This window comes from Sorex fumeus, unplaced genomic scaffold (genome assembly GCF_029834395.1).
Source record: "Sorex fumeus unplaced genomic scaffold, SorFum_2.1 ptg000098l, whole genome shotgun sequence".
Taxonomy (NCBI): Eukaryota; Metazoa; Chordata; class Mammalia; order Eulipotyphla; family Soricidae; genus Sorex; species Sorex fumeus.
In genome coordinates this window covers 84,141,747-84,161,858 of record NW_026606155.1, presented here as the reverse complement: position 1 = coordinate 84,161,858, position 20,112 = coordinate 84,141,747, and the positions used below count along the sequence as shown (strand labels likewise).

Genomic DNA, 20,112 nt, shown 5'->3' with positions numbered 1-20,112 from the left:
TGTTAATGGTAATGGAACTCAAACTCAGGGTCTCTCACACATTCAAAGCAAGTGTTCTACCACTGGACTACATTGCCTGGGCCCTAGAAGACACAATGTCAAACAAAAAACTAAAGCCCTGCAGCATCGGAAGCCATTTCAATGTAGAAATTATGTTTTGGAACCAAGGACAAGCTTGCTAGTAGGTTGAAGCAGGGAGCATGACGTGCAACATCTGGACAGTGCCCAGTGTTCAGAGAAGGTGGCTATGGGCTCAGGCTGGATTAAATTCAGTGAAATCCTGCAGCTTCTCTTCCACCACACTTGGCAGCAGGGTCTTCCATTCCTCAGGTGGAAGGGAGCCGCCAGGAGTGGAACCTGGGGATCGCAGCTGCTGCCCAGCTAGTCTCTGGAAGCTTCTGCCAACTCTTTGATTTCTTCACAGGGACAGAAGTGCCTCAGGCCTCTGAACTTTGGAGTCTGCAATATAAAGAGGGAGTAAGCAGTCTGTTAGTATGATAGATTTCTTGGAGAAAAGAAGAAAAACATTTCTCCCTTTCTGGTGAGAATGACTCACTCCAAAAGGCCTTATGAGATAAAAAATAATGATCTCTCTAGATGTTAGAAGCTAGCTTCATTTTCTTTGATTTGCTTTACTAAAAAAAAAAAGCAAGCCTCAATAGCTTTTCATAAGCTTATAGCTACATTGCATGCCTGCATTTGTGCACGTGGTCGATTTTTTATGCATCTCCAGTTCCCTGTGTTTTTCTTTCCTATACTTATATTCCTATCACTTGAACAAATTCAACATGTGAGCATGGGCTCACTCCTTTCACTTAAAAAATCCAGAGCGTGGGTCTGGAATGACAGTACAGCCAGTACGGCACTTGCCTTGCACGGGGCTAACCCTGGTTGGATCCCCAGGATCCCAAATGGTCCCTTAAGTACCACCAGGAGTAATTCCTGAATGCAGAGCCAGGAGTAACCTCTGAGCATTGCCAGGTGTAGCTCAAGAATAAACAAACATATTCAGAGGGTCTTGTTCATTATGTGTTTGTTGTATTAGGCTTTGAGAAGTCGCAGGATTTTCTTCCTGACTTTTCAAATCATCTGACAGACTCCGAACTTTGTGTGACTTTCTGCATTAGCCAGAGAGGAAGGAAGGAAAGAGTTCAGAATCCAGGAGGTACCTAGGGAGCATTTTTCAGTGTTTATTTATTACAAAGAATGCACTGAATGTCTGTCCATGGCCCATGTTACACATCTTCCTGGCGGGCAGAGCAGCAACCTCATTACTCTTTATCCTTTGAAACATAAACTTGAAGTTGGCTTCCTTTCAGAGTGGGGTCCTCACTGACCATTGCACCATGGGGTCTGCTTGAGCCACTGTTTTTGCAAAGCATGCTCATGATTCTGCTGACCCAGAATCACCAAGGAGCTTGCTAAAATGCAGATTTCTGGGTTGAACCCTGACCAGTTGTGTTAGGGAATCTGAACTAAAATCAAGACTTGAAATGACAACTTACATGATCTATTTTTTTAAAAAATACATTATATTTTGGTCACCATGACTTACAATATCATTAAATTGACAGAGTTTTCTGTCTACAATATTCCAACACCATATACTCCGCCAGCATCTGTTTCCTTCCACCATTGTCTCAGGATCCCTGACACTCACTTCCCTGCCTAGGTAATCTCAGTTCTTTATTTTTTAATTTTTTTGGACTGGAGTGATAGCACAGTGGGTACAGTGTTTGCCTTGCATGCGGCAGACCTGGGTTTGGTTCCTCCATCCCTCTCGGAGAGCCCGGCAAGCTACCGAGAGTATCCTGCCCACACGGCAGAGCCTGGCAAACTACTGTGGCGTATTCGATATGCCAAAAACAGTAACAAGTCTCACAAGGGAGACGTTACTGGTGCCCACTCAAGCAAATTGATGAACAATTGGACGACAGTGCTACAGTGCAGTGCTATGATTTTTGGCTTTTGGGTCACACCCAGAGATGCACAGGGGTTGTTCCTGGCTCATGCACTCAGGAATCCTGGCAGTACTCGGGGGACCATATGGGATGCTGGGAATTGAACCCAGGTTGGCTGCATGCAAGGCAAATGCCCTACCTGCTATGCTATTGCTCCAGCCCCAATTTCAGTTCTTTAAATACTACTCTGGTTCTGTTGCCATTGGCCATTTGTGATTCTCTTACTCTGCTTCTTTATATCAAGATCCAGGTCAAGTCATCTTCAATGATTTAATGCTGCTCCTCTGCCCCTCTCGGAGAGCCCGGCAAGCTACCGAGAGTATTCTGTCTGCACAGCAAAGCCTGGCAAGCTACTTGTGACATATTTGATATGCCAAAAACAGTAACAACAGTCTCGCAATGAAGACGTTACTGCTCGAGAAAATCGATGAACAATGGGAGGACAGTGCAGTGCAGTGCAGCCATCCCAGGGACAGCAAAGATAAACAAATGGGATTACATCAAAAAGAAAAGTGTCCGTACCAAAAAAGGAATAATGACCAGAAGAAAAAGACACCCCACAGATGGGGAGAAAGTATGTGAAATGATCTTTATAGACAACAGAATCTGTGGCCCCTTTTTCAGCAAACTTATTTTGCACTGTCAAGTATTTAAAACATACTTCTAAAAATATCTGGAAAAAAACTACACACCAAACTTATCATTCAAGTGAATTTTACTTTAACTGAAAATAGAATGGTCTGTTCCAGAACCTGTTCTGAATTTTTTAAGGCTTCATTTACTTTCCTATTCGTGTCTTTTATTACAAGAATGATGCTTTGGTCAATCAGGGACTCGGGAAGCAGAACCATCTGTAAAAAGGAGGTAAATGAAGTTAAATCTAGATTCCCTTCAAAGTCTTTACATTTTAAAATCCACATACATATGAATTTTTTAGGGGATGGAGGCCTCCTAAGTGATGCTCAGAAGGTGCGAAGACCATTCAAGGTGGTATTTGGCAATCTGTTCAATGTTACCACCCATGAAATTTCCTTTCTCTCCACATCCTTACCTGCTGTTTCCAAGGTTCTCGTTCTCATTGTCCTGAGGTTTTGATTTGCATTTTCATAATAGTGACGCTGAACAATTTTTTCGTGTGTTTGTGGACCATCTGTATGTCTTCTTTGGGTAAGTGTCTATTCAGGTTTCCACTTGCTTTCCATATGTATACCTTTGAGCGGGGTTCGAGAGACAATACAGCAGGTAGGGAACTTACTATATATATTATTTTTTTTCTGTGTGGGTGTTTATTTTTCTGTTGTTGAGAGTCTTTTGGTTTTGTTTTAAAATATATTTTGGATATATGATACTCAAATATCTTCTTCCAAAGTGTAATATCTATATTCTCTTCCATGAGCTTTGTGGTTTGGGGTTTAATATTGAGTCTAATACATTTTGAGTTCATTTTTATGTGTTGTGATAACTAGTGGTCCAGTTTTCCTAGCACCGTTTGTTGAAGAGGTTTTCCTTTCTCCATTGTATGATCATAGCTTCTTTGTCAATTTAATGTTCAGGCTGGAGGGATAGTACAGCAGATAGATCACTTGCCTTGTATGTCCTACCACCCCATAATTTCTCCCGAGTACTTTCAGGCATGATGTCTGAGCACAGAGTCAGGAGTGAGCCCTAAGCACTGCTGGGTGTGGCCCCGCAACAAAAAATTAAATGTTCATATATTGGGGCGAGGAGATAGTTCAGGGTTAGTGGCACATGACTTACTTGGGGAAGGACCTGAGTTCAATCTCTGGAACCCCCTGGCACCATGTCTCTAACCTATGTGGCCCTAGTGGCCCCTAGCACTCTGGAGCACTGTTGATGGGCATGTAAATTGGCATACTCTCTGGAAAATGGTGCAGTGATTCATCAACAAACTGAAAGGACCAAAGAGATGGTTGAATGAATACACTGTCTGCAAGATCCAGGTCTGATCCCATCACTTTCAGATCCTCCAAACTCTCTTGGGAGCAGCCCCTTAGCACAGAGCTCAGGTGGCCCCAAGTCAAAAAACAAACAAACAACAACAACAACAAAACCCAAACAAACAGAAAGTGAAAACTTAGATAGTCCAGCAATACCACTCTAGGTAACTTGGGACACTCATTGAAATGACAGCTCAGCCTCTAGGTTCAGTGTTGTATTAGTCACCAAACATGGGATCAGGCTACACGCCCATCAACAGATGGCTGATAAGAAGTTGTGATTTTTTTTTTTTAATTTTTGGGTCACACCCGGCTATGCACAGGGATTACTCCTGGCTCTGCACTCAGGAATCACTCCTGGCGGTGCTCAGGGGACTATATGGGATGCTGGGACTCAAACCTGGGTCGCCCACATGCAAGGCAAATGCCCTACCCGCTGTGCTATCTCTCCAGCCCCCCCAGAGAAGTTGTGATCTTTACAGTCAGTGGACTATAGCCCAGTTTTATTAAGAAATATATGATTGTATCTTTTGCAACAATAGGAATGGAGTTTGAAATTGTGATGGTAGTTAAGTTGGACAGTGTAAGACAATTATCAGATGTTTTCACCCATATATAAACTATAAATAATCAAAGTGAACACCACTGATTCAAAACCCCAAACAATAAAACAAAGACTGTGAAAATGATGGTGGTGGTTTCCTGGGGGAAAGAGAAGGGGTGGGAGGAGTGGGCAGGATGTAGGTCAGGGGATCTCTCTTGTAGGGTGGCAGGAGGTCTTTGGTGATGGTGTGGTGAGGTTTCTACACACACAGGAGGGTGAAGTCATATTACTGAAATGCTATAGTGCTGTGAACCAACAGTGGACGCAAATAAATTTTAAAAAGCTAAAAAGAAGGCTGAATCACTTTTGTCACTTGTCAAAAGAGTAGTTACAATAATACTACTGATACTGGAAGGGAAGGTAAGGACTCAAGCATGCAGAAATGCTCTCTTTCTAGGAGCTGTGTGGGTGTGGCCAGTTTCCAAGTGTACCCTAATTATTTAGATACTTCAAATTCTGTATGTTAAAATGAATGAATTCAGTGGTTTCTTGAATCACACCTAAAATCCAAGGGAAGAGCTTCTGAAAGTTTTGTCTTTAATGGAAGATAATCAGCACCATCTAGTGGATACAAAAATACCTCTTTTCTTGAATTTATTTTGAGGAGGTGATGAGAGCTAGCTTTGGAATTTGGAATAGAATACCAATACCAGCTCTAATCCCCGAATGACCTTGGAAGAATTACTTAACCCCCTTTGCATTAGAAGTCTCAGCTATAAATCTGGATAATAATAATAATGCTGCCACATGGGATATTATGAAGTCATATGAAGTCATATAAAATTTTACATAAGACATGTCCTAAATAGTGTTAGGCTTTTTTCCCCTCCCCCTATTTGAATACTTACAGATCTTAGATATCACTCCTGAAGATGCACTGGGGACCATTTGTGGTGGTGCTGGGGATTAACTCAAGTCAGCTATATGCAAGATAAATTATTTAACCCTTATATGTCTCTGGGCCCAGTAAATATTAGTTTTTGAGAAGCTTTTTATTAGTTTTTAGTCTTAGAGTCACACTTGGTTACTATATAGGGGTACATGTTTTTAACAGCCTGTCAGAAAAAGTGACTATGTTATCTCATTTGTAGACTCTGGGATGAGGCATAATGAGGTTCCTTTCCTACTGTGCTGCTGCATTTGGCTGAAACTTATGGTGAGAAAAAGGAAATTGGGGCAACAAAGCCAGAGTGGTGGGTGGAGTGCAGATGGATGCCAACGTGGGCTCTCTCTCATTCACTTAAATCTGACTCTGCTCAGAAGACAAACGTCAAGAACAGAGAGAGATTGAAAACAAAAAGTGAAAACCAGCTCTGAAACTGTGGTTGCCATATGTCACCAACATGGAATGAGACCAGGGAAATTTGAGCTGAAATTATCCTCACTCTCGAGATCTTTGTGAATTATTTTGAAAGTCACAGTACTTCATGGGAGCATGTTAGGGATTTTTAAACACAGTGCTTCTGAAAACCGTGTGGGAAAATGGGACTTTCTGACATATCCGAATGTGAATTGTTTTACAGCAAGCCCCATCCTCATTGCTGATATGGAAATAATTCAGGAAATTAGAAACAAAGGAAATAATTCATTGTGTACTAATACAATTTATTAAAATTTGCCCTCAAGGCACATACAGCTTCTCAGTAGTTTGCATATCCAAAGCAGCAGGAGGTAAATCAACAAAGCAAAGATGTCAGACAACAAGTCAAAATAAGTTTTATACAAGATGTAAGAACTGAAGGTGTGGTTTGGAAAGGGTACAGTGAAGAGACAGTTTCTACTGAACCTAGTTTTATCCACTTGCTTTATATGTATGGTGTTTTAAACAACACACACACACACACACACACACACACATACACACACACACATTGATTTTACACCCAGTGGTGCTCAGAGCTTACTCTTGGCTTACTCAGGGATCATTCCTGCTGGGCTCAGGGTGTGTGTGTGTGGGACCATATGGGGTGCCAAGCAACAAACCCAGGTCTGCTGCATGGAAGGCAAAGACCCTACCCACTGTACTTTTGCTCCAGTTTTAATATGTTGTATATGTTTAAAAAGCAGTAGAAAATGAAAACACTAGTAGTCACGGGTAATGGTCACTTCTGCTTTTGCTTCATTTCCCCCTCAACCCTTAAGAAATCTGAAACATATTTTTCTTTTTTTCCCCTTTCTTTTGCCCAGTAGGGGGATGGGGAATTCCAAGCAGTGCTCAGAGTGCCTGAGGACTGATCTCTCCTGGCCATACTCACCCAAGTAGTCAGGGCAGCTCAGTACTTGGTCACAGTCTGAGGCCACTAGGGTTATATCCATTAGTTCTATATCCAGTGAGGTTTGGGGGACTATGTGCTATGTGGCACAAAAGATGGAATTTCGGGCCTTGTGCATGCCAGGCATGTGCTCCAGTCTTTTTGAGCTATCACCCTAGCTCCTGAAATGTGTAGTTGTCTTATAAGGAGCACCACTAGTTGCTAAAAATAAAACGGAAACAAATGGCCTTTATTCATAAAGTATTATAACTAGGTGGGCACTTGAGCATTAGTCTCTAAGAATTTATAATGATAAAGGGCCATTGATAATAGAATCTTAATTACCTGTGAGGGGGGGGGGTAGGCGCTGTTAGAGTTTAAGGTTCCACAAACGGTGAAACCGTATTTGAAAACAAGATGCACTGGTGATATATCTACAGACTAAAGTCTGAAAAGCCCTGGAGGTTCAGATTCACTTGATTTCAGCTACAACTTCAGGTAGTCTATGAACTCTCCTAAGGTAATTCTCCTTTGTTGTAGAGTTAAGAACTGCAAAACCACGACGGGAGGAATAGTGCAGTCGGCTGCCGGTTTTGTAAGTGGTCATAAATCCAAAACCCCAGCGTCCCACCTACACTCTGGCAATTCTATGGTACCTAATCCCCAGAACAACAAAAGATGCGCGCGCACCACAGCAAGAAAGTGTGAGCCCTGACCAGTACTTGTGTGCACAGCGCAACCCGCCTGTAGGAAACTGAGCTCCTAGCGGGTGGCTAACCTGCTAGAGCCACACACACAATTCTACATGAAAAAGACGTCCCCTGGCACAGAGTCGGCGGGGAAGACACAGCAAAGCGCGTGCCGGCAGCGCTTCTAGCGCCCGGGCCCCCCGCGGCTTATTTAGGCTTGGTACAGCCCTTTATCCTATCGCGAGAGTGCGAGCGGCGTTCTGGTTGCCAAGGAGACAGCGTTCCAGGAGCCAAAGGTTTGGACAGGCGCTTCCTTCTATCTCCCGAGAGGCTGTGGTGGCGCGGAAGGAACACCTCTCCGCCTCTCCCCCCCCACCACATCGGGGGCAGTGGGTGGCGCTGGGAGTGTCGGCGGTGCACTTCAACGCCTTCCTTTGCTCTGACGACCGACGACAAGGCAGAGAGCTGCCGCTCGCCCGTTGGGAAGGTAAGAGTCGGCGGTAGGGAAAAGGCGACTTTTATAGGCGTGGGACTAGGTGGGCGGGGAAGAGTGAGGTTTGGCTGTCCAATGAGAAGGCGGGGGCGTCTGGTCGAGCGGGCCGAGGACCAATGAGAAGGCAGGGAGGAGTCGTGGCAGACTGCCGGGCCCGACGATTGGCTGTGAGGGTCAGTGAAAGGCTGGGCTTGTCTGTGTCGGGATGGCCTCGGTCCTGGGCGGGGAACTCAACTGGGCTAACCTTTAAGGCAAAGCTTTAAGAGGGAGAGGGTGGGCCGAGTGTCGCCAGGGGTCTTCTGTGCCGCAAAGGCAGACCGTCGGGAATTTCCTAGGATTGCCTGATTTCCTGATATGAGGCGTTAATACCAAGGACTCCCCTCACACCGTCCTGTGTTTTCTAAGTCTACAACATCCAGAACTTCTATTAACAATCTCGTCTGTTTAAAATAGACCATAAAGGGCGAGCGATGCAAATTGACATCTCAGAAGAAGAGGAAAGGTGCTCATTAAACATGTAACTGGAGACTCTGCCTTTTTCTTAAAATAATGTAAGTCAAAGTATGAGGTGCCGTTGACAAAGATGAAAAAAAAAAGTTAACAAATAAGTGTATTGACTCACAAACCTTAGAGGAAAACCTAGACACTCTCACGTGCTTTTAATGCTGGTACTAAATTAGGCCCAACCTCTTTGGAGGACAATTTGGCGGACTATCAAAAATTTGAAAAGGAGTGTACTTTTTAGTAATTCTTATTTTAAATAATTCTAATTTTTCTTTTATTTTTTAACACACCCAACAGTGCCCCAGGCCCACTCCCCCATGCAGTGCCAGGGATCTAACTGGACCGCTGAGCTACTCTCCGTCTTGCAATTCCAAAAATGTTTTTGGAGATATTAACATAACAAAAATACTTGTACATAGAGGTTAAGTGAAGATTGAGGTATTATTGACCTACAGTAATGCCCTTTTTAATATGCAGTTTTATGAGTTTAGGCTGACAAATACTTATGCAGTTATCTCCACAACCAAGATAGGGAATAATTTTATCTCCCCCACTGCCAATTTTCTAGTGCCTTTTGTAGTTATGTCCTTCCCCAGCATAGGCGACCGCTCATCAATGTTCTACTCTTACAGTTTTGTCTATTCTAGAATGTCATGTAATTGAAAGAAAACATAGTGGAACATTTTGAAATCTTGCTTCTTTCAAGCCAGGAAGGTACACAATGCAAATGAGGTTCACCCATCATCTGTATTAGTTGTTTTTTTTTTTTTAACATAGCTGAATAGTATTCCGTTGTATGGATGAAACAGTATTAGTTGATCCCTAACCTGTTCCCTAGTTTAGGCATACATGGATAGCTTCCAATTATTTATCCTATTATTTTGGAAGTATATGTTTGGGCCACACCCAGTGGTGTTCAGGGGTTATTCTAGCTCTATGCTCTGGGGTGACCCAGGGCAGTGCTTAGGGGGCTATATACCAGGGTCCTCCATGTGCAAGACCCATGCCTTGCCTCCTGTACTCTCTCTTTAAACTGGTTTCCTTTCTAGATTTTGACAACTCTTAATGGAGCTTTCATAGACTTTTATATACTGGTTTCCGTTCTAGGAAATCTACCTAGGAAAGTTTGGGAATTCATATGGTCAGTGTGTATTAACATAAACTTATGTGTTACTTCATAACAAACTCCTGTGCTCTGGAGGGATGGGGAGATGGCTGCTCTTGGGTGTTTTTTTTCACTAATATTTTGAATTCTTCAAAAACATATTGAACTCTTAAATATTATCCTTTAAAAATTATTCTTTCATTTTAAACAGTAATTTATTATATGTACTCAATATAATTAAAGTATGGTATTTGGATAAATCAATGATTATGGCATTTCTTTTTTGGATAACAACTTATTTTTCTTGTTGAACTTCTGTGTGGCCATCGGTATTTCTTCTCATCCACTTAACTACATCTATAAGTAGTTATCACAAAATAATATGCGGGTGCTGCTGCAACAGACGCTTGCACTTGATGGCCCAGAGCTGGTGGCCCAGAGCCGTCTCCTGTCCTCTCCAGGCCTCCCCAGAAGAGAGACAGATAGACAGGGAGATGGAGGACCACAGTCTGATAGTGAAAATGGCCCATTTAATGCAGACTTGTTAGCATATTTATAGGACATCTGAGGGGGGATGTTGAGGTAAGGACATAGGTGTGTTTGATCCTTTACATAGGTAAGGCATCTGGAAATTTACATAGATATTTTACATAAATAAAACTTAGGAATTCTCTTTTGTGGAGATTAAAGCAAGGAGACACTCTGTTCCCAGGGACATCTACTTTGCTTTTATCTTTCCCTCTAGTTGTATAAGTTATCAATATTTGCAGTTGTTTGGATAAACATAATAAGAGACAAAGATCCCAACACTTAGTTCTCTGAGCTCTGAGAGCAAGCAAGGCGTTTACCGTAAATCCCAGACTAAGTCCTCAGGCCAGTTCATCTTGTCCTTCCCCATGGTCGTTCTATCTCTAAAGTCATAACAGCTTCCATCAAGACCATGCGTTTATGCTTTCTAGACTGTCTCATTTGTATGTCAGGGTAGCTTTGCCACTCGTCCCCGGTCCATCCCAGCCCATGGCAGGACCTCCCTTTTGGGGTGTTAAGAACTATAGCAATTGAAGCCTGAGTCAAGTAATCATGACCAAGAAATTATGCCCAGGAGTAGATATATTTCAGAGTCAGTCAACTTCCAAATATTAGGAGCATAGCATTAATGGTCTTTCTGTGTTTAACCAAAGAACATTGCTCTATAGTAAAATATAAAAAGGCTATAGAGGAAATAGGAAAGCAGGTACCAACACACTGTATCACTGTCATCTCGTTGTACATTGGTTTACTCGAGCAGGGCGCCAGTAATGTCTCCATTCGTCCCAGCCCTGAGATTGTAGCAGCCTCTCCTTACTTGTCTTTCCCAACACTACTGTATTGGAGGCTCTTTCAGGGTCAGGGGAATGAGACCCGTTATTGTTACTATTTTTGGCATATCGGATATGCCACAGGTAGCTTGCCAGGCTCTGCTGTAACACCAACACACAGCACTTCAAATACAAAGCACAGAATTACCAGAAAGTTTTGGCTTATAAGTAATCAAGATTGACTTCATTACTTGACAAGTCAGTCTGTGACAATGGGGAACTGTGACAATGAGAGGTAAAATACAAAGAAAAGGTTAAAGATAAACTTTAACTAAATAATAGGTGCTTGATAAGCTTCTCTGGGAGGAAGAAAAGGGGTAATTCACTGAAGTCTAAAGCCCTTAGAGTAAGGAAAGGTTAAAGATAGACTTTAACTAAATTATGGATGCTAGCAAGAGCATGGTAAGCTTCTCTGGGAGGAGAAAATGGGGCAATTCACTGATGAAGCCTAAAACACTTAGAGTTAATATCTAACATATAAGATCCTAATTCACTATCCTGCTCTGAACATTTTCTGTGCAGCAAATTCCTAAGACTATTAGTCATATTTCCACCCACCCTGGGAGCTGTGTTTTATCTGACTCTTGTTTTTAGGAAAGGGCATGGTAGAGCAGACCTATTTAGGAAGCAGATTGAAAGGTGTCCAGAGCCCGCATAAGGCTGGTCCAGAGCTTCTGCCTTCCTGACTTATATTCTGCGTGTCAGCACAGGCTCTCACCCCACTACTGCAATGTGAGCTTCAGCAGCTCTCCCCAGCAGGCAGCTGAAGGCCTTTGAAAGGCACTGGGTCTTTTTTCCCTTTCTTTCTTACGACTTCTGCTTTCTATTCTTGATGTGACCAACGGAGTGATCTATCATCCCACAATAATGTCAATGTCTGCCTGTGCAAGGGAGCAAAAATCTCTCTGCAGAGTTTGAATGACATTGGGACTAATGCCTTGATCATTTATAGAGATGGGAAGAATTGACCTGCTGGTCCCTTCAGCATCAGCCCTGGCACGCTGAATGGTTGGGGGATGTATGGCACGATCCCTCTCTGTGCCTTAGAGGGACTTAAGTGTCCAAAACTTCCCTGGACTCTGCTATTCAAAAAGAAAAGAGAAATGAGTCATTTTGCAGAGGAAGAAAAGGACATTGCCATACTCATTGTCTCAGTGACAGTTGCCTTTCTCCCCATTAAGAAAGAAATATCTTAATTCATATTTGACAGGCTTTTGGGAAAGGAGGTGATGGAAGATAGCAACTCACATGTAAAACAAAACAAAACAAAACAAAGGCAAAATCTGGAATTTTCTTTTCTTCTTCTTCTTTTTTTCCATTTTACTTGGCATGCATGGTACTGCAGCATTACAGAACAGATTTGGAGTGATTCTGCTCAAGAGCATGGTTTGGAAGGATCAACTGTGTCTGCAATACCTTAATTCTCTTGTGACTTAAACTACCTTGCCTCCTATTTCCTGCTTCTCTAAGTAGCACTGGGGATGGAGCATCCGGAGTAATCACAGTCCTGAGGGTTGTGTCACAGGGAAAATAGATAGATTAATGAGAGCCAGGTAAGAAGGTCAGCCTTGTGGTAGATATCTGTTCTGCCTTCTGTTCTTTATCTAATCCCACCCCGAGAGTGGAGTTAGAATGAGGGGTTCTAGATGGATGATATGCAAGAACAGAGCAGTGACCTGGAGCTAGGTAGTCTGTGAAAGTGCTGTATGGAGGAAGAGAGAAGTCAGAGTGGCATGAGATGTGCAGACTAAAGACTGAGGTGGAGTGGGAAAGACTGGACTCATGAAGCAAAACCAGAAGACAGCAGCTGTTGCAAACTATTGCAATGGAGCGTGGTTCTTAATTGAAAGCTGTGGTTGAGCCTCTCTTCTCAGGGAAGAAAAGGACACAGTGAATGTTTTCTCTCAGGAAGCCATTGAGATACCATTGACTTTTGTATTCTCCCCTATCCCTCATCCCAAACAGCACATTTTGCAAAGCAATGATTTAGTTAAGTTGATTTTATGATTTCATGCTCATTATAATTTTGTAATAGAGTTAGTAATGTGTGACTTCAGTGGCAACATAATTCTTATGACACAGGCATAAGATATGAATTAATGGCATATACACTGACTAATGAAACAGTAAAATATGCAAGTCATCACTTATCACTTATTACTTAATCCCCGTTATTCATCGATTTACTCGAGCAGGTGCCAGTAACGTCTCCATTCATCCCGGTTGCGTGCTAGCATAGCCCAATGGTATCTGTTCGTTCTAGGAACATGCAGAGCCTAAAACTGATCATTCAGGGTCTTGACAAAGAAGTCTGACCATCTTGTAGGTGGGTGTCCACGTGATCTTTTGATGTCCCGTGGAATCCAATCAGTAATGGCTCTAGTCCAGCGGTTGTCTCTAAGCCTCATTACGTGTCCAGCCCATCTGATTTTTGATGTCTTGGCAAATGAGGCAGCGTCCCTGATTCTTGAGTGTTGACGAAGATCAGAACTCCGGATTCTATCTCTCATTTGAGTGAATCGTGATATTCCAAGCATAGCTCTTTCAATTCCTCTTTGAGAGACCCGAATAGCGTTCTCATCCTGTTTTCGTAGGGTCCAGGTCTCTGAGGCATATGTTAATGCAGGAAGAACAGTGGAATCAAAGAGATGTGCTCGTAGCTGGAGGTTCTTTGTCCTTTTAGTTATTTCTTCAACGTTCTTGAAGGCATTCCAAGCCGCTCTCTTCCTCCTGCGCAACTCAGGTGCCAGGTCATTCTTCATGTTGATTTCTCGACCTAGGTATATATAACTGTTGCATTCGGAGATGGTGGTTCCGTTGAGAGTAAATGGAGCGTCAGGAACAAGGCTGTTTCTCATAAACATTGTCTTCATAAGATTCAGCTGTAGTCCGACCTTTCCACATTCACGGTCAAAGTCGTTCAGCATTTGTGCCACTTGGCTGATGTTTGGTGTTATTAGAACGATGTTATCAGCAAAACGGAGGCGGTGTAGTTGCCGACCATCTATCTTCACTCCCATGCTTTCCCATTTCAGTCGTCGCATGATGTTCTCGAGGATGGCACTGAAGAGTTTTGGTGAAATGGTATCACCCTGCCGAACCCCTCTCTTGATATGGATGATTACTTCTTTGTAGAATGGTGAGATCTTGGTAGTGAATCCGCAGTAGAGCTCATGAAGGATCCTGATGTACTGAGTTTGTACGCCCTGATTGGCTAGGGCTTCCATGACCGCTTTCGTCTCAACAGAATCAAAGGCCTTCTTTAAATCAATGAACGTTAGACAGAGCGGCATCTTGAACTCCCGAGAAACCTCAGTGAGCTTAGTAATCGTGTGGATATGATCGATGGTACTGAATCCTTTTCGGAATCTGGCTTGTTCACATGGTTGTCCTTCATCTAGTGTTCTACCAATCCGATTTAGGATGACTCGAGTGAACAGTTTGTAGATGACAGACAATAGGCAGATTGGGCGATAGTTGCCAATGTTGTGGATGTCTCCCTTCTTGTATAGTAGTACAGTCCTGCTGGTTTTCCATTGGGATGGAACCTTGCATTCAGACAGGTAGCGTGTGAAGAGCCAAGCCAATGTATTGGTGAGTACTGATGGTAAGTTCTTCAGGTGTTCAGGTCTGATCTTGTCTGGGCCAGGTGCTCTTTGTTTCTTTACCGATGAGATGGCATGTTGGATTTCGGAAGGGAGAACATTGGGAACGACATATCCATCATGTGGTATGTGGTATGTGGGCAAGTGGACGTGACTATTAAAGAGATCTGAGTAGAAGTCATGAATAATCTTCTCCATTGTCCTTCTGGAAGATGTGATAGATCCATCATGATGTCAGAGGGCAGTCATCTTGGTTTTGTAGTTGGTGAAGGACAGGCGGGCATTACGAATGCTTTTCCCAGCTTCTGCCGCATCTACCAGTACTGCTGCTCTCCTGTTTTTGAGGTCATCCTTGATGGCTTCTCTGCACTGTTTTGCCAGTTCGGATGTTCGCTTGTGGTTGCCTGAGGCATGTGCCAAGCCACGTTGGCGAATAAGTTCAAGAGTGTTCGAAGAAAGGCGGTTTTTTGTGGTTATCTCTCTCTTGGCATTCCTTGCACAATCATGGAGGTGCTGAATCATTCGATCGTATTCCTCATCAATGTTGTCAATGACGGCATCTTCCCATGTTGCCGCAACAGAGCCAAAGAGCTCCCAGTTGGTGGTTGTTCTGGGAGTCCTCTTCTTAAACCTTGCATTCTTTTCTCCTCGTTCTGTGAGGTAGAATTTTGCATGAAGAAGACGGTGGTCTGATCCCGTTTGGAATTTTGGGACAACAGCAACATCGGTTAGGCAAAACCGCCGATTGAATATGATGTGGTCTATTTCATTGTGGAACCGTCCATCGGGAGACTCCCATGTCCAACGTTTAGATTCAGCCTTTTGGAACTGTGAGTTACCATGGAAGATTTTGGTTGACATGATGAACTCAGACAGTCTGTCACCCTGTTCGTTCCATTCTAGGCCATGGGTCCCGATGTGGAGTTCATCGACTGATCTTCTTGGTCCTATCTTGGCATTAAAATCACCGACAATGATCTTGTAGAAGGTGTGATCTTCTTTATAGAACTTCTCCAGCTCCATGTAGAACTTCTCAGTTTCTCTTTCACCATAACTGGATGTTGGTGCATAGACAACAAAGATAGAAACTGCCGGTAGTGAGCCACATCTATTCAAGTGTAATTGCCGATTCGGGTTGTTAGGCATTCGAATGAATCTATGCTCGTGGCTGTTTGTGTTGACAAGGATACTGACACCACCGACGCCTCTTTGCAAGTCATAAGTCACTTTATTTATTTATTTATTTATTTATTTTTGGTTTCAGAATATCAATGGATATTATCAAGGGAAACCTAGATGGAATTTCAAAACCAGCCTCAATTTCAAGAACTCGTCTTGGGAGTAGAGCTTCAAATTGTTCTTTGGAGGTGCTCAGCCCAGAACCAGTGCCATTCAAGGTACTTCACTGTTTAGAAATCATGTAACACTTCCTGACCTCTTGATAGTTAATAAATTCAGGAGGTTGGTTGGTTTATAGATTAAAAATTGGTCTATCAAGTGTCACTTCAGAGTGTGTGTTCTGAGAATACACACAGATTTCTTGCATTTCACTGTAGAGCATTTAATAGCAAAATACTATTTCCTTCTTTTACCTTTCCCCCAGCTTTTTTTTTGTCTTTTACACATCAACTCACACACACACACACACACACTCGCACGCACACACACACACATAGGTACATTACCTAGTTGTGACTTTCTCTTCCTTTTCTAAAGTTGATTGTCTTTTTCTTTCTTTCTTTTTTTTCATTTTTTATAATTTTATTTATTGAATCACCGTGAGAGCAGTTACAAAGCTTTCGGGTCTAAGACTTGGTCATACAATGAAACACCTGTACCTTCACCATTGCCCATTCTCCACCCCCCAGAACTCCAGTATACCCCCATGTCTTTTTGTTTCTTAACATATTGAATCTTGATTTTTCTTTTTGTTTTTTGGCCACATCAGTGGTAGTCAGGGCTTACTCTTGGCTTTGTAGTCAGGGATCACTTCTGATCACTCCTGGTCTCTGAGGACCATGTCGGGTGCTGGGGATCGAACCTGGGTTGGTCACCTGCAAGGCAAATGCCCTGCCTGCTAAACTATGACTAAAGTATAGCATTATCTTTAAAATAATCAATTTCTGACACTATCACTGTTACTGTCACTGTCCTCCCGTTGTTCATCGATTTGCTCAAGTGGGCCCAGTATGTCTCTGTTTCTTTTTGGACACTTGTTGTTACTGTGTTTGGCATATTGAAGATGTCGTGGGTAGCTAGCCAGGTTTTGCCACGTGAGTGAGATACTCTCGGTAGCTTGCCGGGCTCTCTAAGAGGCGTGGAGGAATCTAACTCCACTTAGCCAGGCTGGCTGCATGCAACACATGATATAAAAAATTATTTTAAAGTTTGGACAAACAAAATTTGAATCTTATGGTGAAAAAGTACCTTTGCAAGTTTATACACCCATGCTTACTTTGATTTATGGACCTGAGGCTGCATTAAGAAACTCTTAGAGATTTTTTTTCTGCTGTGATTTAGTGCAATCTAAATGGAATGAATTAAAAAATTCACTTCCTCCACCCGCCAGAAAGCCCTGCTGGAAAGGCAGCCTTACTGACTTCCAGGTCAAGCACCAGAGCTACCATCCCAAAATGGTATCATTTAAAATGGTATCTGACGATTCTAAAGTGTTATCTGATAACCAAAATGGTATCTGATAACCAAAAATTGTATCTGATAATAATCTCCCCAGAGCCACAGATCTGGGGATTAGAAATGACTCCCTGTGATATTTCTTGCCAACTTCCTATCAGAAGCTTTGGAAGGTGGCTTCTACCTCACCTCTGCAGTCTGAAGCTTGAGCATATGCATCTGGTAGAATGATCTTAATATGCGAATCTTAATATGCTTAATCATTCTTAATTAAGATCATTCTTAATATGCAGAATCCTAGCTTCAAGAAAAACTAAGGCTGTTTTGTTTCTTCTAATTCTGCCTCATCACTATACCATGTACAGTACATTTATAGTAATTCTTGGAATCTGGTAACCTGAGTGGGTTTCCTCATCTTATTCTGGGCACTGTCTCATCCCCACGTGACTTTTAGACTTGCACTTTCCTACCATTACATATGTTTTTGTGTGCTCACTTGCAATGCACGTTAAAAACTTGTATTAAAAAAAACCTGTATTAAAAAATTTCTTTGGCACCAAATGATACCCAGGAAGCCCTGGGGTCCTCACCAGAGATTTTTGGCCACCTGGCCCAGCAGTTCAGTGCCAGGGCCCCAGGATGCAGTGCTGCTCAGGCTCTGCAGTGCCAGGAATTACCAGGAACCCCCTGGGTAGGGATGAGACTCCAGCACCACACCTGGCAGTGCTCAGTATCCTTTAGACTAGCCACAGCTGCTGATGCTTGAAGGACTAGGTATGGGCAGGTTAGGCATGCACCTTAATTGCTATACTATCTCAGCCCTCACATTTCAGTTTTAGAAAGTTTCTATTCAATTTTTTTGACCTAGCTTTAAAAATTAAATTTATTGTCATTTTTTAAATGGTTGACTAGAGAATTCTTCATGTGTTCTAGAGTGTTTTTTCAGGTGACTGGATGATATCTTCTTCCAGTATGCAGCTTGACTTCTCACTCTTTGTTTCTTTTAAATTGCAAGTATTTCAACTCGGTTAGAGATACTTTATCTTTTCTTTTCTTCATAAAGTATACTTTATCTTTTCTTTTCTCCGTATTAGAGTTGTGCCTTTTCCTTGCATCTAATAACTAATACAAGGATTTTTCTCTGGAAAGTTTCTTGATTTTTTAAATTTTACATCTAGGTGCTGTGCTCTCTTTTATTGCTAGTGAGAAGATGGTTGTAAACCAGTGGGCATAGTTGTCTAGTTTTGATATTTTGTCAGTTGCTTTAATGTTCATCTCTGCCTTTGGTATCTTTTCTTACCTGGCCATGCTTTATTAACTGTGCTTTTGGAGTTTGGTACTTCCTTAGTGTAAGATTTGTGTGTTTTATTTATTTTTAAAAACTTCAGTGACTGGGGTGGAAAATAGTACAGTGGGAAGGTGCTTGCCTTGCATTCCGTTTACGTGGGTTTGATCCCAGGCACCAATATGATCCTCAGAGCTCCGTGTCAATAGTAAGCCTTGAGCACAGCAGGATGTGTCCCCCAAACAATAACAACAACAACTTCCCTCCACCGAAGAGACCCCTCAAGTTCCCAAATCTCCAGTGATCAGGGCTGTGGCTTAGCAGTAAACACATGCCTTGCATGTATGAGACTGTGGATTTGATTCCTAGTACTGAGAAAAAAATCCTAGCGACGTGCTTTCATATTTTTCATATATTGCTTTCATATACTCTTCTAAGATAAAAATCTTAGATAAAAATTCTGAAGATTTTTTTTTAACATTCCTAAAAGTTGGTCAAACCATTGCCTTCTTTCCTTCATGACTCGTATCTTCTTTTTAGATATGTTTTTCTACTCATTTATTTATATGTGCTTCATCTTGTGTTTAAGATATATATTCTGGGCCCAGAGAGATACTTCTATGGGCTGGAGTGTGTGATTTGCATGGGGGAGCCTGGGTTTGCTTCCTGGCATGGGATGGTCCACCCAGCATTTCTGAGAGCAGCCTCCTTGTTATGAGAATCTCTTGGTGTGACCCCCCAAGCAACAACTGCAATAAGCACCCAGAAACTCCCCCAAAATACATTTTCTAATTCCTTGCAAGATTTAAAAACTCTGCCATTAATCGCGGTATTTGAAAACTTCTTTATCACTGCTTTGAACCTGAATGATAACCAAGTTGTATAGAACTGAAGGGTTGGAGGATTTTGGTTGAAGAATATTTTTATCCAGTGATTTTGATATATCATGTCATTGCCTTTTGATCTGTTGAGATTCCATTGATAAATCTGTTGTAATCTTATGAAGATTCACTTATTAGATAAGGTAAGGTAAAGGTAAAGGCCCTCCCGTTGATCGTCGATTTGCTCGAGCGGGCCCAGTAACGTCTCCATTGGAGACTTTGTTGTTACTGTGTCTGGCATATCGAATACTCTCGGTAGCTTGCTGGGCTCTCCGAGAGGGGCGGAGGAATCGAACTCAGGTCGGCCATGTTGGCCGCTTGTGAGGCGAACGCCCTACCCGCTGTGCTATCGCTCCAGCTCCCACTTATTAGATAGTCTTTGGTTTTCTTTATTTGGCATTAGAATTCTATTTATAGTTTTGGCTTTGCCATTCCAGTTACTGTGTCTTATTTTATTTTATTTTGTCTGTGTGGGTTTGTTTCCTTTAGAAGTTTTTAAGTTTCCTGGATCTGCTTGTGTCTGTTCTTCCTCAGAGTGGGAAAGTTCTTGATAAAAACAAAATACATAAAAAGCACCGTTGTTTTGGAAATAATTTTAGGTTGATACAGTAATAAATAAAAACTCTGGTAAAGAAGCCCACTCAAAAAGCAGTAGTATGGAGGAAAGTGGAAATAGTAATGATGATAAAGATGAGAACCATTCTGAGAAACTAAAATTGACTGAAGAGGTATCAGATGAAGACCTGAACTTGAAGCAACATCAGAAAAACTCTGAGTATTCAG

The 20,112-nt window shown here is 42.3% G+C and overlaps 1 protein-coding gene across 1 annotated transcript in view; it reads left to right on the top strand.

The window, feature by feature from the left end:
* Positions 1-15,800: 15,800 nt before the first annotated feature.
* Positions 15,801-20,112, top strand: part of FSIP1 (fibrous sheath interacting protein 1) — a 237,606-nt gene continuing 233,294 nt past the window's right edge. Inside the window, exons 1-2 of the mRNA XM_056133848.1 lie at positions 15,801-15,926; positions 19,929-20,112. Of these exons, the coding sequence (XP_055989823.1) occupies positions 15,801-15,926; positions 19,929-20,112 (310 nt within the window). The remainder of the gene's footprint in view (positions 15,927-19,928) is intronic.